Genomic DNA, 22,461 nt, shown 5'->3' with positions numbered 1-22,461 from the left:
ACAGCCAGGCATTCTCTCTGCCATGACACTTCAGCTTCTCATGTGACTTTCCCTTTTCATCCATGGAGCTACAAGTGGTGCCACTAGTGCCCTTTTAGTTGCACCTTAAGGTAGTGATGCTAACTGCACCTGGCAGCACTTAAAGCCTCACGTGTATTAATTCATCAGTGCAAGCAATTATCCAATGAAGTAGATGTATTTGGGGGGCATTACTGGGGCTTGAACTCAGAACCTCAAACTTTCTAGGCAGGTGCTCTACCACTTGAGCCACATCCTCGGCCCCTTCTGCTTTATTCTTCAGGTAGTATGAAGCCAAAGGAGACTTCCATTCTCCCAACCTTTAGCTTACCACATAGCTGAGATCACAGGTGTGCACCACCTGGCTTATTGGTTGAGAAGTGTATCTGGCTATCTTTTTGCCTGGCTAATCTTGAACCTCAATCCTCCCAAATCTCCACCTCTTGGGAATTTGGGAATACAAGGATTAGCCATCAAGTATGTCCAGTAGATCCCCTTGAGAATCTGGGATTCCAGGGATTAGCCACCAAGTGGGTCCAGTAGCTCCAATGTATAGTTGCTGAACTCAAGGTAGCAAAAGCTAAGTAACTCTCACAGGAGAATATAGTTAGGAAAGACAGAGGGGAGGGTCTGAGCCCTCAGAGTTCTAAGTCTGCCTGCCCTCTGTCCATTGCCACCACCACTGAGATAGCATGTCAGTGGTGAGGACCATGGCTGGTTGATACATGAGGCACTTTGGACAGACAGAACTTGGAGAGTAGGGACTCACTACCTTGCCAATAGGCCTCCCTTTTTAAGAGGAGTCTTAATAGTATAGCTAGATTTCCCACCAGGATGTCAGGTGTGCAGGAGATTTTTTTTTTTAAACCCTTGGTTACTAGGGATGGCCCAACTGGAGCAGGTGGCCATGTCCAGGGACCAGGCTTCTGCAAGGTGTCCACATGGCATCCTCCAAGTAGAAGCAGGAAGCAATATCCTGGATGCCAGGGCAGCTGGACAGTTAGTGTCCAGCCAAGTGAGCATCTCCAGGAAGTCCAAGAGGAGGACTGACATCAAACCAGTGGGAAAACTTAGGTAGCTATATACCAAAATAGAGGAATATTTAAAATCTGGAATAACACTCAAAATTCAAAAACTAAATTGACTGTATGGGAAAAATCTACCGGGATAGAATACGGCAGTTAAATATTAAGTTATGCTCCAAGATTTAAAGAACTGATTACATAAGGCCAGGGGAGAGCAGCCCCACTTCACTAGATTTTTCATGTAGAAGCTGGGGCAAGTTAATGTAGGTTCTTTTTGGATCCAAAGCATGCCACAGCCAGGACTCTCACCCTGCCCTCCAGTTTTGTGGCATCCATACCACAGAACATAGCAATACCTCTTGGCCAGCTTCACCAGAAAGACAAGGGTCAGGGCACTTTGTCATATAAAGGTAATACGTTTTGAAGCTGAGGATTCAAGCTTGGAATGTGGCTGCATCCAAACATCTAAAGGGCTGTCAGATGTGAGGAGAAAGAAGAGGTTATTTCTGTGTCACCCCAAGAGTCGGAACTAGGAAAATACCAGCGAGAATTCCAAAGATGCAAAGCTCAACCTCATCCCTAAAGGTCCATTACCGTGAGACTGGGGACCTGATGTTAGTCCTGCAGAGGGGTCCGAAGAGAGGGCAAGCTTAGCTGGGCAGGGGGCCTTGAGCCTAGCACTAAGGACCAGAGCCAGGCCAGTGCTCTGTCCCCACACTGCCCCCCTTCTCCACCTCCACAGATGAAGGCAGTGATCCTCGACGTGAGGCACCGCCTGGTGCAGACCCCAGGGAGTACTGTATGTCAGACCGCGACATCGTGGAGGTAGTACGCACAGAGTACGTTTACACCCGGCCGCCTCCGTGGTCAGACACACTGCCCACCATCCACGTGGTGACGCCCACCTACAGCCGCCCAGTGCAGAAGGCCGAGCTGACACGCATGGCCAACACGCTGCTGCACGTGCCCAACTTGCACTGGCTGGTGGTGGAGGACGCGCCACGCCGGACCCCGCTCACAGCGCGCCTGCTGCGGGACACCGGCCTCAACTACACTCACCTGCACGTGGAGACGCCCCGCAACTACAAGCTGCGAGGCGATGCCCGCGATCCGCGCATCCCCCGGGGCACCATGCAACGCAACCTGGCCCTGCGCTGGCTGCGAGAGACCTTCCCACGGAACTCTACCCAGCCGGGCGTGGTGTACTTTGCAGATGATGACAACACCTACAGTCTGGAGCTTTTTGAGGAGGTGTGAAAGGGTCGGAGAGGAGGGAGGTGTGGGGCAGGTGGCTGGAGGGAGGACACTGGTGGAGGGGAGCAGAGATGCAAAAGGAGCTTTCCAAGAGGGTGCTTGCTATAATAAGGACACAGACACAGGGAGCGCCACTGGGTTGGGTGCAGCTAACAGACAATCATGGAAAGGAATGGGGAAAAAACCCAAGTGCATTGGGAGTGTAAGGGGCACAAAAATGGGCTGGGAATGTGGCCTGGTGGTAGAATGCTTGCCTAGCATGCATGCATGAAGCCCTGGGTTCCATTCCTCAGTACCACACAAACAGAAAAAGCCAGAAGCTGTGATCAAGTGGTCAAGTGCTAGCCTTGAGCAAAAGAAGCTCAGGGACAGTACCCAGGCCCTGAGTTCAAGCCCCAGGACTGGCACACACACAAAAAAAGGCACAAAAATGAAGGGACCCAGGGTGAATAAATGTAGCCATGATGCCACCAGACACTATGTTGAAAATGAACTATACAACTTGTGGGTAGGGGTGGGAGGGAAGACTTGGGAGTGAGGGAGGCATGACTGTCCAAAAAGAAATGTACTTTATCTGACTTATGTAACTGTAACCCCTCTCTCTGTCCATCATCTTTATAATAACAATTTTTTAAAGGAAAAGAGAGGAAAACACCCTGCATATTAAAGGGAAAACAGGTGAGGTTTAGAACTACCAAACCATAGTCCTGGCTTTAAAGGTTTTAGAAATGAGGCCTTTAAATCATTCATCCTTTGGATGAAAGGATTTCAGTTTCCTTGAGCTCCATGCAAGTCGGGGGAGGGGGTCGTTTCAGATTTCAGACTGTAAAGTCGCAAGATAGAGATTTCTTGCAAGGGGGGAAAACAGCAGCAGGGGCAGGTGGGCAAGTTGATACCACTGGTCTGAGGCAAGTCTTGCTCACAGCCTCAGAGAGATTCATTTGCCTGTGAGTGCACACAAGACTGACTGGACCTCCCATGGCTTCATATGCCACTCAATGGATTTCACCTCCTGTGGAGCTGGGCAGCAGGCCTATCATTAAACTCAGGTGTCCTGAATCTAGCTCTTCTTCTTATAGATGCGCAGCACCAGGAGGGTATCCGTGTGGCCTGTGGCCTTTGTGGGTGGCCTTCGGTATGAGGCCCCACGGGTGAATGGGGCAGGGAAAGTGGTTGGCTGGAAGACAGTGTTCGACCCCCACCGACCATTTGCAATAGACATGGCTGGCTTTGCTGTCAACCTGCGGCTCATCCTGCAGCGAAGCCAGGCATACTTCAAGCTGCGTGGAGTAAAGGGGGGCTACCAGGAAAGCAGCCTCCTTCGAGAACTTGTCACCCTCAATGACCTGGAACCCAAGGCAGCCAACTGCACCAAGGTAAGACCCCCTGCTGATCTGACAGCTCTAATAGGTGTCCCTAAGTCCATCCAGATCCTCTACAGATCCTACCCGCCTGCAATCCCCACCTAGGAAAGCAGTCTATCACCTGTAAGATGGCCACAATGAAGGCAGGTAGGGAAATGGGAGGGATGGCCGCAAGGAAATCATAACAAAGGACTGCCCTTCCATCAGAACAGCTGTGCTCCACAACAGCCTCCCAGCTGAGCATTGTGGCATGCATGCATATATGCATGTACAAGCACACACACACACATATCTGCAAAGACATGCACAAATACATGCACAGATTCATAGACACATGCATGTGTGGTTGGGCAATCTTGGGACTTGTCTATTTTCTGTCATTCTGGACTTCTCATTCCCAAGAGATGTTTTGAATGCATCACATGCATAAGCAATAGTGAGGAGGTAGATGGAAATAAAGAACAATTCAGAAAATCTTGATGAAACAAGTACAAAAAGGAGGGGCAGGAGAAATATTTTAGGGGTGTAGGAGGGAGCTGGGAGATGGCAGAGTTGGGGACCTGCTCCATTTCATTTCCTGTCTCTGGTCACACAGATCCTGGTCTGGCACACCCGGACAGAGAAGCCAGTGCTGGTGAATGAGGGGAAGAAGGGCTTCACTGACCCCTCGGTGGAGATCTGAGCCTCAGGACGCAGGTAGGAGGGAAGAGCAGGGCAGGCTGTGATCTGGGCAGTGCAACATCAGGTTTGCACATAAAATCCATCTTGATCCTTAGTTGTAGAGGACTGGGCAAACATGGAGAAGAGGTATAGCCAGAGTTCCCCTCTTCTTGTGTCACTTGACGGTTAGCAGATGCCAGCCTTCACCCATACTGCTGGCTCCTTCTGCCAGCAGAAGGCATCATCTTCCCAGCAACTTACTATTCTAGTCACAATAGCCATGATGCCTGGACACAGCAAAAGACTGCCATTCAGGTTTTCTCGCAGGTCCTTTAGCTTCCCGGTTCAGTTATGTGGCTGTGAGGGAACCACTTTCTGCCCCACATCAGCAGCCCTGTGGTTTTCCACTGTGGTTCTCCTGGGTGCTCTAGCACCCAGGCAACTAATTATTCTGTTTGGCCAGACCATGCTACTTTGTGCCTCGATTCCTTTGGCTTTGAAATGGGTTTCCAGGCACTCTGAGAACAATGTATGGCACATAACAAATCCTTTGTGTTATTTTTATTCAAGTTTTTAAATTCTTCTGAGACAGGCCACAGGTCTACCTACAGAAGTAAAACAATGATGTCCAAGGTGACACTGGAACAAGTGACTTTTGCAGGGTGACTGGCCAACCCATGGCTTTTTGAGGAGCTTTTTTTTTGGGGGGGGGGGTTGGTCATGGGGCTTGAACTCTGGGCCTGAGCACTGTCCCTCAGCTCTTCAGCTCAAGGCTGGCGCTCTACCACTTGAGGTACACCACTACTTCTGGGTTTTTGGTGGTTTATTGGAGATAAGAATTTAATGAACTTTCATACCGGGGCTGGCTTTGAACCGCGACCCTCAGATCTCAGCCTCCTGAGTAGCTAGGATTACAGGCATGAGCCACTAGCGCCCAGCTTGAGGAGCATTTTTGTAACCTTATCTTACCTCTTTAAAGCACCTTTTACCCAGGACTCCTTACTTTAGGTCTTGTCCCATGGAGATGAGCACTCAAGACATTGGAGAGACACCTTTTCCTCTGGCACCAGGACATCTGCAGTTACCTTGTCTATAGGGCACTAGCTACAGAGGTCACTCTGCCTGAACTTAAGGTCACAGCATACCCTGAACTTACCAAACTTATCTGGCCAGTGTCACTTAGCACCAATCAGTTCATGGCCTTATTCCTAGTCTTCTGCCCTTACTAAGTCACTGGAAGAACTCTCCCTATCTGTCCCTGGCCCTGTCCAGGCCAGGCCTGGTGGCTCATGTATATAATTCCAACTACTGGGAAAGCAGAGAGAGGAGGATCATGGATTGTGGCCAGTTTGTCTCTATCTTAAAAAAAAATAAGCCATGGAAAGACTTGGAAAAAGTTATATTAAGTGAAGTAAGCCAGGCCCAAAGAAACATAGGTCCCATGGTTTCCCTTATTTGCAATAACTAGTATATGTCTGAGTCAAGCAGAAAAGGTCAGATAAGTTGATGTTAATGTTAGGAAAATGAACCCTAAGATATGTATTCAAATGTTTTTTTTTCTTTCATGCGATTGTTTCTAACATATTTATAAGATTATTTCTTTGTTGCTTTGTATGCCCCTCCCCCACGGTATAACCCCTGCTTTCACTGTATTTGATGTTGGTATAATTTGTGGAGGGGAAGGGGAAAAACAAATCGTTTAAATAAGGATACAGAAAAAAACATAAGGATATAGGGGGACCCATTGCAACAATGAGATATACAAGTCATTATGTCAAAAATGAACTTTACAACTTTGGCAGGGGGGCGGGGAAGGTGGGAGGACGGGGGGGGGGGTGGGGGGAGGATGGAAAGGGATGGGAAGGGGAAACAAAGAAGGAGGCTACAATGCTTGATAAGAAATGTACTCATTATCTTGCCCATGTAATTGTAACCCCTCTGTACAGTATTTTCACAATAAAAAAAAAAGCCATGGAGTTGAAAATTAAAAGAAGTTTAGCTCAAGGTTAGGCAAAAGCATAAGATTCAGTCTGAAAAATAAACTGAAAGCAAAAGGGTCTAGAGGTGTAGCTCAAGTTATAAGAGCATTCACCTTGCAAATATGAGTTCAATCCCCAGTGCCACCAAAAAAAGAAAAGAAAAGCATTTCTCCAAAGAGAATCTAGGATTCCAACTTTGAGGAACTCCTGGTAGAACTCATGAGTACCAGTATGCCACCCTGGCCATTCCTTCTCTGCCCTGCCCTGCCCTGACACTGCTGTCATTTCTCCTCTCCACACAGGACCCTTCTTCTCAGACCCTGATCTCGGCCTCCCATCCTATCCCCTCAGCTGATGGTCCCTCCAAGGCAGACTCCTAAGGAACCACCATCACCTCCTTTCTATTCTGGGGGCTTCTAAGAGAGCCCAGCTTGAAGCCAGGACAAAGGACAGAGAATTTTAAGCACAGAAATCCCAGACCTGGTGTTCTCTCCATCTAACATGACCGTGGGGCCTGAGGCAACTGAGGGCTGGGGGTCCCAGCTGCCAGTAAAACCTGTGCCCAGCTCACCTTCCTAGAAGCTTCCTGCATGGATGGGACCATGACTCGTGAGCAGCGGCTGCAGGTACTTATGTCTGCCCTGGAGCGATGCTGGGGCTAGGGAGGGAGGTGCGACGAACCCCCACTGTCACATAGAGCATGGCACCTGCTGGTTCCCTGCTCCTGGGCCCAGCCCAACCACACAGCATGCCCAGCCAGGGAATTCTGCAGACCAGAGAGCAGCCTGGGGCATCTCTGATGCTCCACCCCCTCCTCCTCGGCATCTGCTCTTCCTGAGAGCTGCTCCCAACTCAGACATACCTCTGGCTCTCCTCTGGTTCATGTTTACAGAGCATAAGGCTGTCTTGGATCCCAAATGGCGCCCAGTGCTGCATGGGAGAGCCTAGGCCTGTCAATGGGCCCCTCTGTACCTCAGGCTGGGTGGGAGCAGAGCCCCTTCCTCTCGCCCGTGTCCCTCAAGCCTTCTCCTCCTCCAACACTGGCAAGGAGGTGGGCCTAGAGCCAGCACAGGTCACCTACGGACCTGGACCAAGAACCATGTGACCCCACTGTCCACACACTGCCTCCTCACTACCCCTGGGCTGCAGGGCCCCTTGCTTGGCCTAAACCAGGAAAATGTGATACCCTCTTCCTGGAGCAAACCACAGACCTCAGGTGGTGGGCAGGTGGAGAGCTCTCCAGCCAGGAGAGTGGAGGGAGACCAGGGTAGTCCCTAACTCTCTCCTGCCCCTGGTTTTGGCGAGAGTTGGATCAGCAGAGGGATTTGGGGAAAGGCAAAGGGTTAGTTGGACCCTGGGAGGAAAAGACATCTGAGCACACACTGCTTAGTAAATCATTCTATTTTAAACACAAAATGGGAAAGAAAATCTCCTTTATCCCTAAGTTGGGAGCATGAAGAGCCAGCCAGCCTCATGTCTAGCTTTCACCTCTCCACCCCAGGGAGAGAAGTATGCCCGGAGCTGCTGCCCTCCACCGTGGGGGCGTCTCCCTGGTCACACAGGCCCTGAAATGGCCCTGGGTCAGGCTGCATGGCACCCCCTGGTGGTGATCTCATTCATGCTCCTGAAAGTTGGAAGCACAATTTTTCTTCCAAGTGGAGGAAAAAGGAAAGGGCCAAGCCCACTGAAGAGGTGTTTATTTTTTAACTGCTAACAGCCCCGCCATTCCATTAAAACTCACAGGACAATTCCAAGGGACTTTTAGAACCCACCCAGGGGTGGATGGGTGGGTTGTGGGATTCAGTCCACAGATCTAACATTCACAGTATAGCATTGGCTGCCTATTTTGAAACAGGTTTAACTTCCCACAGTACTCATGAAACCATCCGAAGGAATCAGATCCCAAAGCCACCTGGTAGGACATTTTCCCCAACCTCTGGATGTTGCTTTGGAAAGTGGCCTGATGGCATCAAGTGGGGTGACATGGGAGAGAGAGAGGAGGTGGCACAGGGCATCCATCAGATGAGTGGGCATTCTACTGCCTCACTCATGGAAGCTAGTCCTGAATGCCAAGGTCAAGTTGGCTGGTCTAAGGCAGACTTCTTAGCCAAAAACCCAGGGCTCCTTTTCAGGAAATTGATAACAAACAAAAAATGGACTTTTTTTTTTTTTGGCAGATGCTAGTTCAGTTGTTTTCGCCTAATATCCTCTCTTAGCTGCATGTGTATTTATTTATAATTATAACTCTGATGGACTGCAGCCTTCATCTTTGTGCAGAACAAGTTTGTTACACACCAGATTTGGGTCCATAACAACAACTTGTTCTCCAAACCCAGTCTTCTCCTGCTCCCCCGCTGGCACCGAGGAGTGAAGCTAGGAAGTCCTGAGGGTAGAGGCTGGGGTAAGGGTGGAGCCCATGAAGCTGCACCATCTGGTCTTCTGTTTTAATTTAACTGTATTTAATTTCTTTTTGCAATTAAAAGTCAAATGTGGTTTTTAACGGTCCTAATCCTCTTCAGCTCTACCTATTTTTTTTTCTTTCGTTAATTTAATTAACCAACAAATATTTAGTGGGTGCCTACTAAGGGCAGGGATTATTCTAGAGCCAGCAGAGAAATGAATAACAGAGCCCTTGTCTTCATGAAGCTTACCCTCCCTGGAGAGGAAACTCCCGACAAATAAACTTTAGCATGTCAAAGTCATCTACTGTAAGGAGAATGTAGAGGAATAGAGGAGGTGGGGCGTAGCAGGGAAAGGAGTTGAGGTTCAACACAGAGTGGTCAAAAAGACCTCCCTGATAAGATGACCTGGAACAGAACAGCAACCACTAACATGGATCAGAGCATCCTGAGGAGAGAATTCATGAATGGGTGGATGAGTGTTTTGCATGGGTCACACCTATAATCTTTGCTACTCTAGGGACTAAGGTCTGAAGATTGAGGTTCAAAGCCAGCCTGGGCAGGCAAAATTGAGATGTTTATCTTCAATTAACCAGCAAAATGCTAGAAGGAGAGGTGTGGTTCAAGTGGTAGAGTACCAGCTGTGAGTCAGAAAAACTGCATCAGAATGGCAGGTCCTAAGTTCAAGACTCTCTCTCTCTCTCTCTCTCTCTCTCTCTCTCTCTCTCTCTCTCTCTCTCTCTCTCTCTCTCTCTCTCTCTCTCTCTCTCTCTCTCTCTCTCTCTCTCTAATGGAGGTCATGGTGGGGTGAGAAATGAAGTGGGCATGCAAGGCAAGGACCAAATATCCTGACACAGAGAGAAACTAGGGTAAAACTTCGACTGTGTGAAAGAAGCCATTGGAAGCCATTGGGGGTCACAGCTCAGAGGACCAACATGACCTGATTGATCTTTAAGAAGAACCACTCTGCTTCTGCTGCTGTTGACAAATAGTACAGATGAGGGAGGGCTCTTGCAATACTCCAGATAGGAGATGATAGTGGGTTGGATGAAGGCACAAGCTTTGGAGCAAAATGACATGTTATAAATTCTGGATGTTTGGAAAAAGTAGAGCCAGGAGGATTTGCTAAGGAATCGGATGTAAGATACAGGAGGAACCAAAAAACAAAAATCTGAAACACAGAAAATCAGAATTTCTTTTCCTTGATATGAGACAGAGTACAGGAGGGGTCATTGAGGACAAGTGTATTTCTGTTTCAGATGCTTATTAGACAGATGCTTAAGAGACAGTAAGGGGCAGTTAGCTATGCACACATCTGGAGTGAGGATGAGACTGACATTGGACATATTAGTGTTGAGGCTATTAAGAAACCCTCTCACAGTGAGTTTGGACAGAGGAAAGCGTGAGCTGAGACCCCCAACACTAACTGGTTGGTATACGAAACAGAGATTGAGCCCTACTATATTAGTAGAAAGATCTGTGTCAATTCTGGAGGACAAGTTCTGCCAAGAGATGCTTTCATGGGGAAGCAACTTAAAACAAGACTAAGCTGCTGAAGAAGACTATTCCTTATATGGTCAATGCATCCCTGCTCAGGCTCTCATAAAACTGCAATTCAGGTAATTCTCTTACAAAAGGATTCTCTGTAAGATTCTCTTAAATTCCATTCCTGTCACATGTTTCCAACAGTGTCTGGTTTACATACAGCTCTGCAGAAACCCACTCTGAGGTTATACAGACCAAGTGACATTGTGACACTGCTCTCTGGCTCAGGCCATACTCAAGTATCCTTCAGGTCATCCTCATCTTAACCTGATGCTTGCTATTCCTAGGCAGCTCAGAAAGAGCGGGTGAGTCTGGACAACAATGAGACTTAGCCCATCTTTCTCTCCAGCCATTGTTCACAATCTCCAATAAGCTCCATTTCAGACTGTCATGGTGGTACACTCCCATTATCTCAGCACTCAAGAGGATCACAAGTTTGAGGCTAGCTTGGGCAAAACTGAGATGTTCCAGGCCAGTCTGGGCTACAAAGCAAGACCCCCACACACAAAAAAAAGATTTAAAGCTCAATATTTCAGCCCTGAGTGAGCTCAGCAACTTTGGCTGACACTGAACAAACTGGGTTCTAGGCTCAGTGGCTGCACATTACCATGCCCCCTGACACAGATCTAGACCTTAGCCACAAGCAGATACCAGTCTGAGAGGCTCTCAGCCCACTCTTCCCCAACCCGTCTTTGCTGGCTGTGTGGGCACTATGCTCAGGTGTGTGCTATTTTACTTTGACTATTACTCAAGATAATGAACATCAGATGTTCTGCGCCAAACTAATAAGTAAACTCACAGATGGCAGTCTGAGCTGCCCAGCAGATCCTAGCACTACCCACTAGCAGGAGACTAGATTCATACTTGACCTTTCCTCATCAAGGGACTTCTAATGCAATGACATTTCTAGGAGAATTGAGGTTAGGAGGGATAATAACACCAGCGGGGGGTATCCATAGGTACTAGGAGGGTGGCACTGGACCCTGAGTGCCACCTTCTCCCTGTGGCTTAGAGTAGCACAGACAAGACTGGAGACACTGGCAATAAGCTTTTGATTGAACTGTATTGCATTATTGCCATTCAAGACAGCAAACCTGAGACAAACCACTGAATCTCTAAAACAAGAGCCTCCAGTTTGGACATTCAGACAGAAGGCTAGCTCTCCTCCCTGTTGCTTGGTCACCAAGAAAAGAGTCCATTGAGCTGCAGGCAAGGCCTGCGCTGAGCCTGTAGGCCTCGTGGCTACTCTAAACTTCTAGGATAGACACTATCTGTCCAATACCACTTAGCTGGGACTTCTGCCCTTTCCCTCCCAAAGTACTGATGTGGAGTGGTTTCTTCTGGTACCCACAATCCCTCCTCAATCAGTATTCCTCCTCGTTGAGTACAAATGCAAATGCTCTAATTCAGAAAATAAGTGCCTGAGTATTTTTGTTTCTCTTAAGCTCAGTTTGTCCTCCTACCAGATGCACTGAGAAGGGAATGAGGAGAAAGCACGTGTTTCTCAAGTGGAGTTTCTTCCAGGATCCCAGTGTGTGATGAAGAATGAGTAAAGTCAACCGGGGTGAGAGACACCCACTTCCCTATCTTCTACAAATAGTGCCAAGTGCACAATTTCAGGAGCAAAAGAGGCTATGGTAGCCACAGCCACACCCTGCTGGAAAGCCTACCTGTGTCCAGCATGCAGCCAGCAAGGCATCAACTTTCAGAGCAGGGTGCCACCTACCCAGCTTCAGCACCTTTTCTGAGAGCCTCAGGTACTCTCTCCCTACCCACCTTGGTGATCTGACTAAACACTCCCATCCTCTCAGAGACATCCATCCAGCCTCCCTGGAAGATCAGGGAAGCAGCAAAAGGTGCAATCCATCATGCCAGACTGAGAATCATCTAGATATGAGGAAGTCCTCCATCCTAGGCCACCCCACCTTTCTCTTCAGTCACCCAGGTGGGGGGGCTGGCTGTAGTTCTTGGCTCCCTGAGGTGGTTACTTAAAGAGGCTCTTCTGTAGAGCAGGGCAGGAGGGACTGGAGACTTCTGCTCAGTGAACGTACTGGTTCCTGCCCAGGTGGGGAGTGTCAGTGGACTGGACCACAGGGCCTGCCGTCATCTCCTCAAAAATGATGACCTGCAGGAGAGAGCAGGGCAGGGCTATGAGGTCTGTCCTGGAACCAGCTAAAGTTGCTGTGAGGCATAAGGTTGAAAGGGAAGGGTTTAGAAGCCCAGCTAAAGGAAACAGGGACTAAGTAGTCAACACCAAGGAAGAAGAAAGAATAGGTTGGTTTGGCACCTGTCCTCTCCCCCAACCCTGACCAAAGGCTCGAGGGAAGCAGGTGGATGCCAAGGAGGGCAGGGATGGTAAGAGAATCAGCAGAAGGATGTTGGCAGTGTTCCCACCTGGTTGATTCCTTTGTTCAGCCAGACACCTGGGAGGTAGAGGGTCTCCTGGGGTCCAATGTTCCAGTAACGTCCAAGGTTTTGGCCATTAATGAATACAACCCCCTTCTCCCAGCCCTTCAAATAGAGTAGGAAGAGTGTTAGTTTAACATGAGAGCCATCGAAGACAGTCACAACAGTAAGACCCAGACACAATTCCATGTGTTCTCCACTCAGCTTCCCAGAGGCAAAATGAGCGGACATTTTGGCAGCCATAAAAGCTAACAAGGGTGTGCTCTCTGCATCCCACCCCACGAGCTCAAGGACTTCCAAACTCACCCCAGGGGTAGGAATTTGGGCCCCAAGAAGCACCATTAGATAATCTTGTGCTTTGAGCTTACTCTCTCCCTACCCAGGGAGGCCCCAGAGCCCTGTCAGATAGGGACACATAAGGACAAGAAGGCTTTTGGGCCCAGATACTAACAGAGTACTCCAGCTAGACCAAACACAGTGGCTTTAGCCTAAGAGACCTGGGAAAGAGAGATAAATCAGAGAGGAAAAGGGGAACCTTACAAACCTCCATCTTCAGGAACGTGTCCGAAGGGGAAAGGCCAACCGACAAGCCACCCAAGAAGAATGCAGGGTATGTAGGAGTTTGTGGGAGAGTGTCCCATTTGTTGATGTCCAACCTAAAAGTGGGACAAGGAGTGAGAAAGGGAAGAAGTGGTTTCTTCATGGTTCCAGCCTGTATCTAAGACACAACCATTTCCATGTGCAAGGCCCTCAAACCCAACACCTCCACCACTTAACTGGCACATAGGCATGGGAGAAAGGTGGCATGAAGGCATGCCTGAATCTGAAAACATGGATTCCAGTGCCAGTCCTGGGATGAATGACTTTGGCCTCTGGATCTGTTTAGACATCTATAGGATTCTGGCTAGGAAAGCCAAGGCCCTCCTTGTTCTTGCTACACATTCTCCATGAGCTCACACTCTGGCACAGGGCAGGGACCCACCTCTGAAAGAAGTTCTTTTTCATATCCAGGCTATAGATTCTGAAGTTCTTCAAGGGAGAATTATTCAGATAGAGAGTCCCAATTAAGCCTGTGGGAAGGAGGAGAAGAAATATGAGCAAGACCAAAGCCAGGGCAAGAGAAGGAAGTACAGATGACCTATCTATGGCCAGGGCTGTGCAAGGACAGTTCCTGGGAAGTTTCTAGGGAAAATCAATGAGTTTTCTCCTGAAGCACTTGTGTGAGAGGCTCTGCACAGAAAGTAAATCCTCACTAGAGATGCTGAAGGGATAACAAACAGCAAGACAGTATTTGCCAGGCCCTAGAATTTGACACAAAACAATGGATGTACCAGTCAGTATACAGTGCAACACAGCAGAGATGTCATGATGATGAGAAGAGTCTCTGGCCCCTCTCTGGGAAATCTCTGCATGACAAAGAGGTGACAAAAGTCTACCTTCACAGTCACTGTTCGTAGTAGCCCAAACTAACAGACCTCGTAACTCAACCAGAAATCTTCCCCACAACCTAAGACTGAAGAAATACTTTAAGAGGATTTGAATTTAAGCAAATGGCAATGCCACATGAGTATACAACACCTACAAACTGTGTACATTTGAATAACAACACACCAGTGCCTTGGAGACAGAGCCAGCAACATTGGTCCTGGAGCAGCCCCCATGGTACTCCAGATGGTACAGCTGCCGAGTTGCTAGGGTGGGGATCTGGGGAGGCTGGAGAAAGTAAATAGGGTCCTCAGGCCCTGCATATGCTTTCTTACATGTCAGGTGCGCACGTGCACCCACACCTGTTCCTGGAGGAGAGCTCTGTGACCGGATTCCAGAGGGTCGGGGCACCCTTGGGAAAGTTCCCACAGAAGCAAAGACTGGCATCAAGGATAAGGCAGTTAGGTCCTTCCATGCCTCAGGAGAATAAAGGGAGTGAGATGGGCCCAGGAAAGGAGGCCAAGGCAAGCACCAAGTATAGAAAAGAACAGTGAGAACTGTCTGGGAAAGGAAGGTAGGCCTGGTTGGTTCTAGAAGCTCTCTTCTGGAGAGGAAACCCATTTTAGAGCCACATTGCTTCTTTAGAAGATGTCAGAGACTGGTCAGGGAGGAGAAGTGCAAATTCCTCCACTGCCAATGGCAAACAGCTGCCAGGGAACTGGAAGTTCATCAGTCTTCCTCTCTACAGTATGGAGTAATTTGATCTGAGTTCTGTTTTATAACTTGTCTGAAACCACATTTAGATATATAGGTAAAAGAAAGGAAGAGCTAAATTAAAGCATAAAAGATCCAACAGCCAGGAAAAAAATTAAAGCGTGTAAGTGGGATATACCTAAAGGGGTGTGCCTACAAACGGCATTTTGTTACTGTATGACTGTATGCTTCCTCCTCCTCACCATAGAACCATGGCCTATGGGCTTCTCAGAGCGGAACAGAGAAAAAAAATTCAGCATGGGAACCAAAGAAGCAGGAATCCTATGTCCTTCATTAGATTCCTGTATATCTCATTCTTTAGCTCCTCACTCACCACCCCACACAGACGCATCTTCCCACAAAAGCAGATAGCAGCCCAAAGGAGACTGAGAGCCAGTTCATGGTTCCTGCGGATTCCTCTCCTACACATGGACATGCATACAGTATTGGCCTCAGCTGGCCTCACATATAGGTTTATCCAGTCTCTGTAACCCTGCCATGGCCTCCCTTACCCAGCTCCCTCCAGGGTCTCCATGACCAGCTCCCTGCAGTGGGTCTCTTGCTACGGGCTTCCATGACTCAAGCCTTCTGCAATGGACTTCTGTGACCCAGCTCCCTCAACATGGTCTGATAAGTGCTGAAGGGATGGTCATATCTGTGAGGGGCATTGGCAGCATTTCTCTTGGTTTATGAGAGGACCTACCTTTGCGCTGGTCATCAATATTATTTCCATAATTGACTCGCCCACGATTCTCCACCAAGATCCTCAGCACGGTGTAACCCTGCCAAGAATATAGTGGCCAATAATGACGGCCTGCTAGTCCAGGCATGAGGTCACTGGTGCACCTGGGAATCTGTTTGTGACTCTCAGTTCTTCCCTATGCTCTGAGGACAGGAGAGTCCAGGCTGGTCAGAAAGCCTTACTCATCTCTCTCCATCTGCAGCTTGTGGTTAAGGAATTTCCTGTCTTCCAGATCTTCCTCTTTGACTCCCACCAAACTTTCTTGGAAACAGCTTGGGCTAGCCAACACCCACCTTCCTGAGATAACAAACCTGGATCAAGGGGATAGTAATCTTCGTCGTTTTATAGTCCAAGAAGCCAATGGACACTGTGTTCACAAATACCTGCCAAAATGAGCAGAGAGGAATGCACATGATCAACAGGAGGGAGGAAGAGAGAGACCCCTCGTAGGCAACAACACAAGCATCACCCTGTGCGTGTGCCTAGAAAGAAGCTTGGAAGGTATAGAGAAAAAACAAATACTGTGACCACAGCTGAAAACAAAATTACACAGCTGACAAATAGGGATAATTTTACATACTGGCAACAACCAAGCCTAAGAGCTGAAAGAATGAAGTGCATACTATAGGACCTGTTCACTAGACAGCTCCAGCAACAAGAAAAGATTCTTACCTGCCCACGATCATACGCAACACCGCTGAGGATACCGGAAGTGGTGATGGTGGTCTCATACAGAATGTACCCAAAGGCCTGTCCATTCCCATCATTTACTGGCAGGTTCTCCATGTTGATCGGGTTTTCAGACTTGATTGGCTACACACCAAAGACACAGGGAGGCCCAAAGGCCAGGCTGCTGCCTTAACCCTCACCCTGTGACCTGGAAGCCAGAGAGTCCTGCCCCGGAGGGATATGGGGGAAGGGAAGCAGTAGGCAGGTAGAGCTCTCATCTTTCTAACTTCTCATGGCATTAAACCTACAGCTTTCCAGAGTTACAGGAATGAGGACCAGAAAGAGGGACTGCCATTAGAGAAGGGAACTGTGCAGTGTACTAGTCTCCTGAACCTGCTGTCATTTCTGCATGGCAGTATTTCTGCATCATAGTATCCCAAGTGAGCCGCCAGAGGCGCCCTCCTCTTCCACAAGGGAGAATAAGGAGAAAGAACTCGAGTCTGAGGCTGGAAGATAATGTCTCCATCATGTCCAAGTTCTTCTTTTCCTCCTACCTGGTGTTCCAGCACCAGCTTATTCCCTTGAATCTGAGTTCTCAGGTGAGAGAACAGACCTTAGAGTCATCCAGAGAAGCTCTGTCCTTCCCAGCATCCCATCTGAAGAGTTTCTGGGCTGCCCTCCTATTGCCTGCCCTCTCTCCCTGCCCAGGGCACTCACCTCCCCCATGTATTTAAGGGCATCCCATAGTGACAAGTAGAAAGAGGGCATCACTGGCTCGTAGGACATCTTGGGAAGAAGCTCTGGTGGGGAAGGAAGAGGGGCACCTGCAACAGAGAGACAACATGGATGTTCTCAAAGGACTCAATTGTCACCATCTGCTCCAGCCTCCCACCCATGAGCAAATGCAAACAAAAGCCTCTTCTCAGTGTGTGCTTAGAACGTTCTGGGGGACAAGGCCTGAGAAAGGAAGGGGCTTTCTTACTCCTCCATGAGACAGCAAGGAGTGTTTGTACCTATTAAATATAAAGGTGAAACTGGGCACCCGTGGTTCATACCTGTAATCCTACCTGAGAGAAGCCTGAGCTCTGAGGATTGCGGTTCAAAGCCAGCCTGGGCAGGAAAGTCCATGAGACTCTTAGCTCCAACTAACTACCAGAAAACCAGAAGTGGCACTGTGGCTCAAAGTGGTAGAGCACTAGCTTTGAGCAAAGAAAAATCTCAGAGACAGTGCCTAGGCCTTAAATTCAAGCCTCATAACCAACAAAGAAAGAAGGGAAGGAAGGAAGGAAGGAAGGGAGGGAGGGAAGAAGGAAAGGAAGGAAAGAAAAAGCAGAAGCAGAGAAGAGAAGAAGAAGAAGAAGAAGAAGAAGAAGAAGAAGAAGAAGAAGAAGAAGAAGAAGAAGAAGAAGAAGAAGAAGAAGAAGAAGAAGAAGAAGAAGAAGGAGAAGAAGATGGAGATGGAGGAGGAGGAAGAGGAGGGAAGGAAAGAAGGAAGGAAGGAAGGAAGGAAGGAAGGAAGGAAGGAAGGAAGGAAGGAAGGAAGGAAGGAAGGAAGGAAGGAAGGAAGGAAGGGAAGGAGGGAGGGAGGGAGGGAGGGAGAGAGGGAGGCGGGGGAGAAGGGAGAGGGGGGGAAGGAAAGGAAGGAAAGAAAAAGAAGCAGAAGCAGAGAAGAGAAGAAGAAGGAGGAGGAGGAGGAGGAGGAGGAAAGGAAGGAAGGAAGGAAAGAAGAAAGGAAGGAAGGAAGGAAGGAAGGAAGGAAGGAAGGAAGGAAGGAAGGAAGGAAGGAAGGAAGGAAGGAAGGGTGAAGCTAGCAAGGTGCACAGTTTGATGACAATAGTCCCTCAGACTTTCCTTCTTTAGGAAATTCTTTTCTGGAAGGGGGGTGATGCTGGTTATGGAGCCAGGGGCCCTGCACATTCTAGACAAGCACTCCATCACTGAGCTACAAAACCCCAGCAGTCTAGGACATTCTTGAACAAGGATCAGCTTCAGTTCAGGTGAGATAAGAAGAAGGGAAAGCTAAGGTCCCAGAGTAAAATCAAGGGCCCAAGTAGGTGCCTGAGCCCACTGTTTTTTGGTACCTGAGAAGGAGCCGAAGAAATCTCGAAGCTTGGAGTACTTTGCAGTGTAATCTCCGGCCTCCGTCAACACAGCATCGTAGTCTGCAAGACACCCATGGCCCTGTCAGGGTCATTCCTGTCCCTACGATAGTGCATGGGACAGCAAAAGGGAAGGAGGAGCTGAGGGAAGGTAGAAAATGCCTCAGCCCAGCAACTTTGAAGGCAAGCACATTTAGTATGAACCATTCAGTCAAAAGATTCTAAACTAAATACTAGAAAAGAATATAAGCCAGGCTGGTGGCTCACACCTATAATCCTAGCTACTGAGATCTAAAGATCGTGGTTTGAAGCCATCCCAGGCAGGAAACTCCATGAGACTCTTATCTCCAATAAACTACTCAGAAAAAGCTGGAAGGAGTGCTGTGGCTCAAGTGGTAGAGCACTCACCTTGAGTGAAAGAAGCTCAGGGACAGCACCCAGGCCCAAGCCCCAGGCCCAGCAAAAAAAGAATATAAAAGCTGCCCATAACCACAGTAGCACACTAACTTCCTAGTGGTAAGTAGATACAATGAGAGTCCCCTATTCTTTGGAGATTCTCAGTCTAAGAGGAGTGGTGTGTCTCCCCTTCCTTGTTCCAGCTTCCTTCCTCCAAAGAGCTCTATCAGCAGAATAGGAGGCTGGCTATCAGGCAGACACAAAGTGGCTGTAATCTCAGCTACTCTGGAAGTTCAAAGATGATTCAGACAAAGCCTGTACTTTCCCCAAGCACTTCATAGCCAAAACACTGAAGGTGCTAGAAGTTGTCCCTAACAGACTCTGTTTAAAAGCCCTAGCCCTGATAGGGGTCATTGACTCATGCCTGTAATCTTAGCTACTAAGGAAGCTAAGACCTGAAGACTGAGGTTCAAAGCCAGCCCAAGAAGAAAAGTACTCAAGATTCTATCTCCAGCTACTCAACAAAAACTAGACTGGAGGCATGGTGCAAGTAGGAGAGTACTGGCTGTGGGAGAATAAAAAAGTGCACAAGAGTGCAAGGGCCTGATTTCAAGACCCAGTAAGAGTCCACCCTAAAAAGCACCCCAGCCCTGTTAATTTCAGAAGGATGAAGAAGGAGTGATATGGAGGAATACTTGCCATAGCTGGTGACATCGGACTTATATTCATGAAAATGCATGGCTCCATTGATGAAGCCAAAATTGGTGCCTCCGTGGAACATGTAGAGGTTGATGGAGGAGCCGGCATCGATGATAGCAGACACTGTCTCTAAAACCTCTTCAGGATGAGGGAAGAGGAGAGGTGTGCATCAGGGGGAGGCAGACCCAAGGCAAGTCTTTGAGAATCTCTTTGGTTTTCTCACCTTCCCTACCCTCCTCAAGGTCTACTTTGTCACTCTGTCCTGCAGACTCCATTAAAATCCCAACTACAGCTGGGCATCAGTGGCTCACGCCTTAGCTACTTCGGAGCTGAGGAACACAGTTCCAAGCCAGCCCAGGAAAGAAAGTCTTTGAGACTCATACCTCAATTAACTACCAGAAAACCGGAAGTGGCACTGTGGCTCAAAGTGGTAGAGTGCTAGCCTTGAGCACAAAGAGCTCAGGGCTAGCACCCAGACCATGAGTTCAAGCCATAATCAACAACCAAAAAAATCCTAACTACAGATTACAGAAGAAGAAAAGTGGCCTCCTGTTCTCACACTCCAGTCAAGTCTATTAACCACCAATAACCTGGACAACCTGCACCTGTGCCAACCACCCCTGCCAGCCGACATGGTGTCCAGTGGCTACCCTCACTGAAGAAAATGCCAAAAGATAAGAGATGTGTTTTTCCCAACTCCCCGTCCTCTCTTGACTAGGAAAAGAACCAATGAGGAGAAAAGAATATCAGAGGAGAAAATAGTTAACAAATTGCGTATTTTATTCATGTAAATATATGTAAATACAAAACCACAAAATCTAACAATTACTTGTTAGATTGGAAAATATTAAAAATTAGTTTAAGCTGGGCATCAGTGGCTCATACCAGTAATCCTAGCTACTCAGGATGCTGAAATCTGAAGATCCTGGTTCAAAGCCAGCCTAGGCAGGAAAGTCAGTGAGACTCATATGTCCAAATAACCATCAAAAAGCCAGAACTGGTGCTGTGGCTCAAGTGGTAGAGCAGCCTTGAGCAATAAAGAGACAGTACCCAGACTCTGAGCTCCAGACACCCAGGTTCTTACACACACATACACACACAAATATTATGTTGAGTCTTCAGGAAATAAGTGTTCTCAATAATGGCAAGTAAAAATTGCTAGTCTTCCTGGAGATTAGTTTGGTCAATACCCACACAACACACACACACACATACATATATATATGTATGTGTGTGTGTGTGTGTATTCGTTTATTTATATATTGCATTAATGTAGCAATTTACCCCTTATCATAGGAAAATAACAGAACAGGTATGCAAAACTGGGTTTTCAAGGATACTCAATCAACTGGTAGTCACTTAAAACAAATCCCGGGAAACAGCCTAAGGGTTCATCCATGAGGGACTAAATCAATGAATGGTTGTAGGATGGTCATCAGAACAATGGGATTCTTTGCATTCCATAAGATAGTAATGTAGGGGCTGGGAAGGTGGCTCAGTGGTAGAGCGCTTGCCTTGCATGCATGAGGCCCTGGGTTTGACTCCTCAGCACCACATAAGCAGGAAAAAAAAAAAAGCCGAAAGTGGCACTGTGGCTCAAGTGGTAGAGTGTTAGCCTTGAGCTGAAGAGCTGAGGGACAGCGCCCAGGCCCAGAGTTCAGGCCCACGACCTGATTAAAAAAAAAAAAAAAAAGACAGTAATGTAAAGTTAGGGTTCAGCCTGTGGAACACAGCAAAAGCTGTCCTGAGGGGCAAATTTATCATCCTTAGTACCCACATGAAGAAAAGAGACAGACCAAGTAAATAATCTCATGTTGCAATTAAAACTGCTAGAAAAACTTGAAAAAATGGAACCTAAAGTTGCTAGATGGAGCCAGATAACCAAATTAAGAGCGGAGATTAATGAGATAGAGAATAGGAAAATTATAAATAAAATTAATAAAAACAAAAGGCTGGTTTTTTGAAAAAATAAATAAAATTGATAGATAGATTAACTAAAAAAAGAAGAAAGGAAACCCAAATCAACAAGAATAGAGAAGCCACAAGAAAAATCACAACAAATACCCAAGACATCCAAACAAAAAACAAAGGAGGAGGCAACAATGCTGGATAAGAAATGTACTCATTACCTTGCTTGTAACTGTAACCCCTTTGTACAGTATTTTCACAATAAAAAACTTAATTTTTAAAAAGAACATAAAAAAGAACTGTTTACAAAACTTATACTCTCTAAAGAAAGAAAACCTAGCAGGAATGGATGATGCATTTTTAGAGAAATACAAGTTGCCCAAACTAATCAAAGAAGAAATAAATCAATTAAATAAGCCAATATCTTACAATGAGATACAGGAAGCAATTAGAATTCTTCCAACAAGGAAAAGCCCAGGACCAGATGGATTCACAATGGAAGTCTATAAGACCTTTAAAGAAGAACTAATACTTCTCAAGCTCTTCAGAGAAATAAAAAAAGGAGCTATCCCAAACTGATTCTACGATACTAATATCACACTCATCCCCAAACCAGGCAAAGACCCAACAAAAAAAAAAGAACTACAGACCAATCTCCTCAATGAACACAGATGCAAAGATCCTTAACAAAATTCTAACTAACAGAATCCAGAAACACATAAAAATAATCATACACTACAACCAAATAGTCTTCATCCCAGAGATGCAGGGGTGGTTTAACATAAATCAATAAATGTAACCTAACACAGCAACAGATCCAAGGTCAAGAACCACATGATTATCTCCATTGATGCAGAAAAGGCTTTTGATAAGATACAGCATTCATTCATGTTAAAAGCTCTGGAGAAAATAGGAATAAAAGGAACATTCCTTAAAACAATAAAAGGCATATACGACAGACCAATAGCCAATATTATACTTAATGGGGGAAAACTACAACCAAGTCTCCTAAAATCAGGAACAAGGCATGGATACCCACTTTCTCCACTCCTCTTTAATAGAGTCCTGGAATCTTTAGCCAGAGCAATAAGGCAAGAAAAAGACATTAAAGGGATCCACA

At 47.3% G+C, this 22,461-nt stretch overlaps 2 protein-coding genes across 9 annotated transcripts in view; one reads left to right on the top strand and one right to left on the bottom strand.

Moving 5' to 3' along the window:
* The window catches only part of B3gat1 (beta-1,3-glucuronyltransferase 1), a 31,968-nt gene extending 23,159 nt beyond the window's left edge, over positions 1–8,809 (top strand). For 6 of the 7 annotated variants that reach the window (XM_070038384.1, XM_070038386.1, XM_070038383.1 and 3 more), the window contains 4 exons: positions 1,786–2,294; positions 3,377–3,673; positions 4,257–4,357; positions 6,603–8,809. In XM_070038384.1, the coding sequence (XP_069894485.1) occupies positions 1,786–2,294; positions 3,377–3,673; positions 4,257–4,343 (893 nt within the window). In that variant the 3' untranslated portion in view covers positions 4,344–4,357; positions 6,603–8,809. Of the gene's footprint in view, positions 1–1,785; positions 2,295–3,376; positions 3,674–4,256; positions 4,359–6,602 lie in introns of those variants that run through there. The other variant, XM_070038388.1, reaches the window with a different exon arrangement.
* The window catches only part of Glb1l2 (galactosidase beta 1 like 2), a 59,269-nt gene continuing 44,788 nt past the window's right edge, over positions 7,981–22,461 (bottom strand). Inside the window, exons 10-19 of one of the 2 annotated variants that reach the window (XM_070038381.1) lie at positions 19,434–19,571; positions 18,321–18,401; positions 16,957–17,063; positions 16,243–16,383; positions 15,882–15,953; positions 15,532–15,610; positions 13,633–13,720; positions 13,195–13,306; positions 12,639–12,755; positions 7,981–12,369 (exon numbers count right to left, since the gene is read on the bottom strand). In XM_070038381.1, the coding sequence (XP_069894482.1) occupies positions 12,283–12,369; positions 12,639–12,755; positions 13,195–13,306; positions 13,633–13,720; positions 15,532–15,610; positions 15,882–15,953; positions 16,243–16,383; positions 16,957–17,063; positions 18,321–18,401; positions 19,434–19,571 (1,022 nt within the window). In that variant the 3' untranslated portion in view covers positions 7,981–12,282. The remainder of the gene's footprint in view (positions 12,370–12,638; positions 12,756–13,194; positions 13,307–13,632; positions 13,721–15,531; positions 15,611–15,881; positions 15,954–16,242; positions 16,384–16,956; positions 17,064–18,320; positions 18,402–19,433; positions 19,572–22,461) is intronic. The other variant, XM_070038382.1, reaches the window with a different exon arrangement.

This window comes from Dipodomys merriami, unplaced genomic scaffold (assembly GCF_024711535.1).
Source record: "Dipodomys merriami isolate MVZ:Mamm:240054 unplaced genomic scaffold, mDipMer1.0.p SCAF_29, whole genome shotgun sequence".
In the NCBI taxonomy this organism is placed as follows: domain Eukaryota; kingdom Metazoa; phylum Chordata; class Mammalia; order Rodentia; family Heteromyidae; genus Dipodomys; species Dipodomys merriami.
Note: the sequence above shows the minus strand (reverse complement) of the source record. Positions and strands in the feature narration are given on the sequence as shown.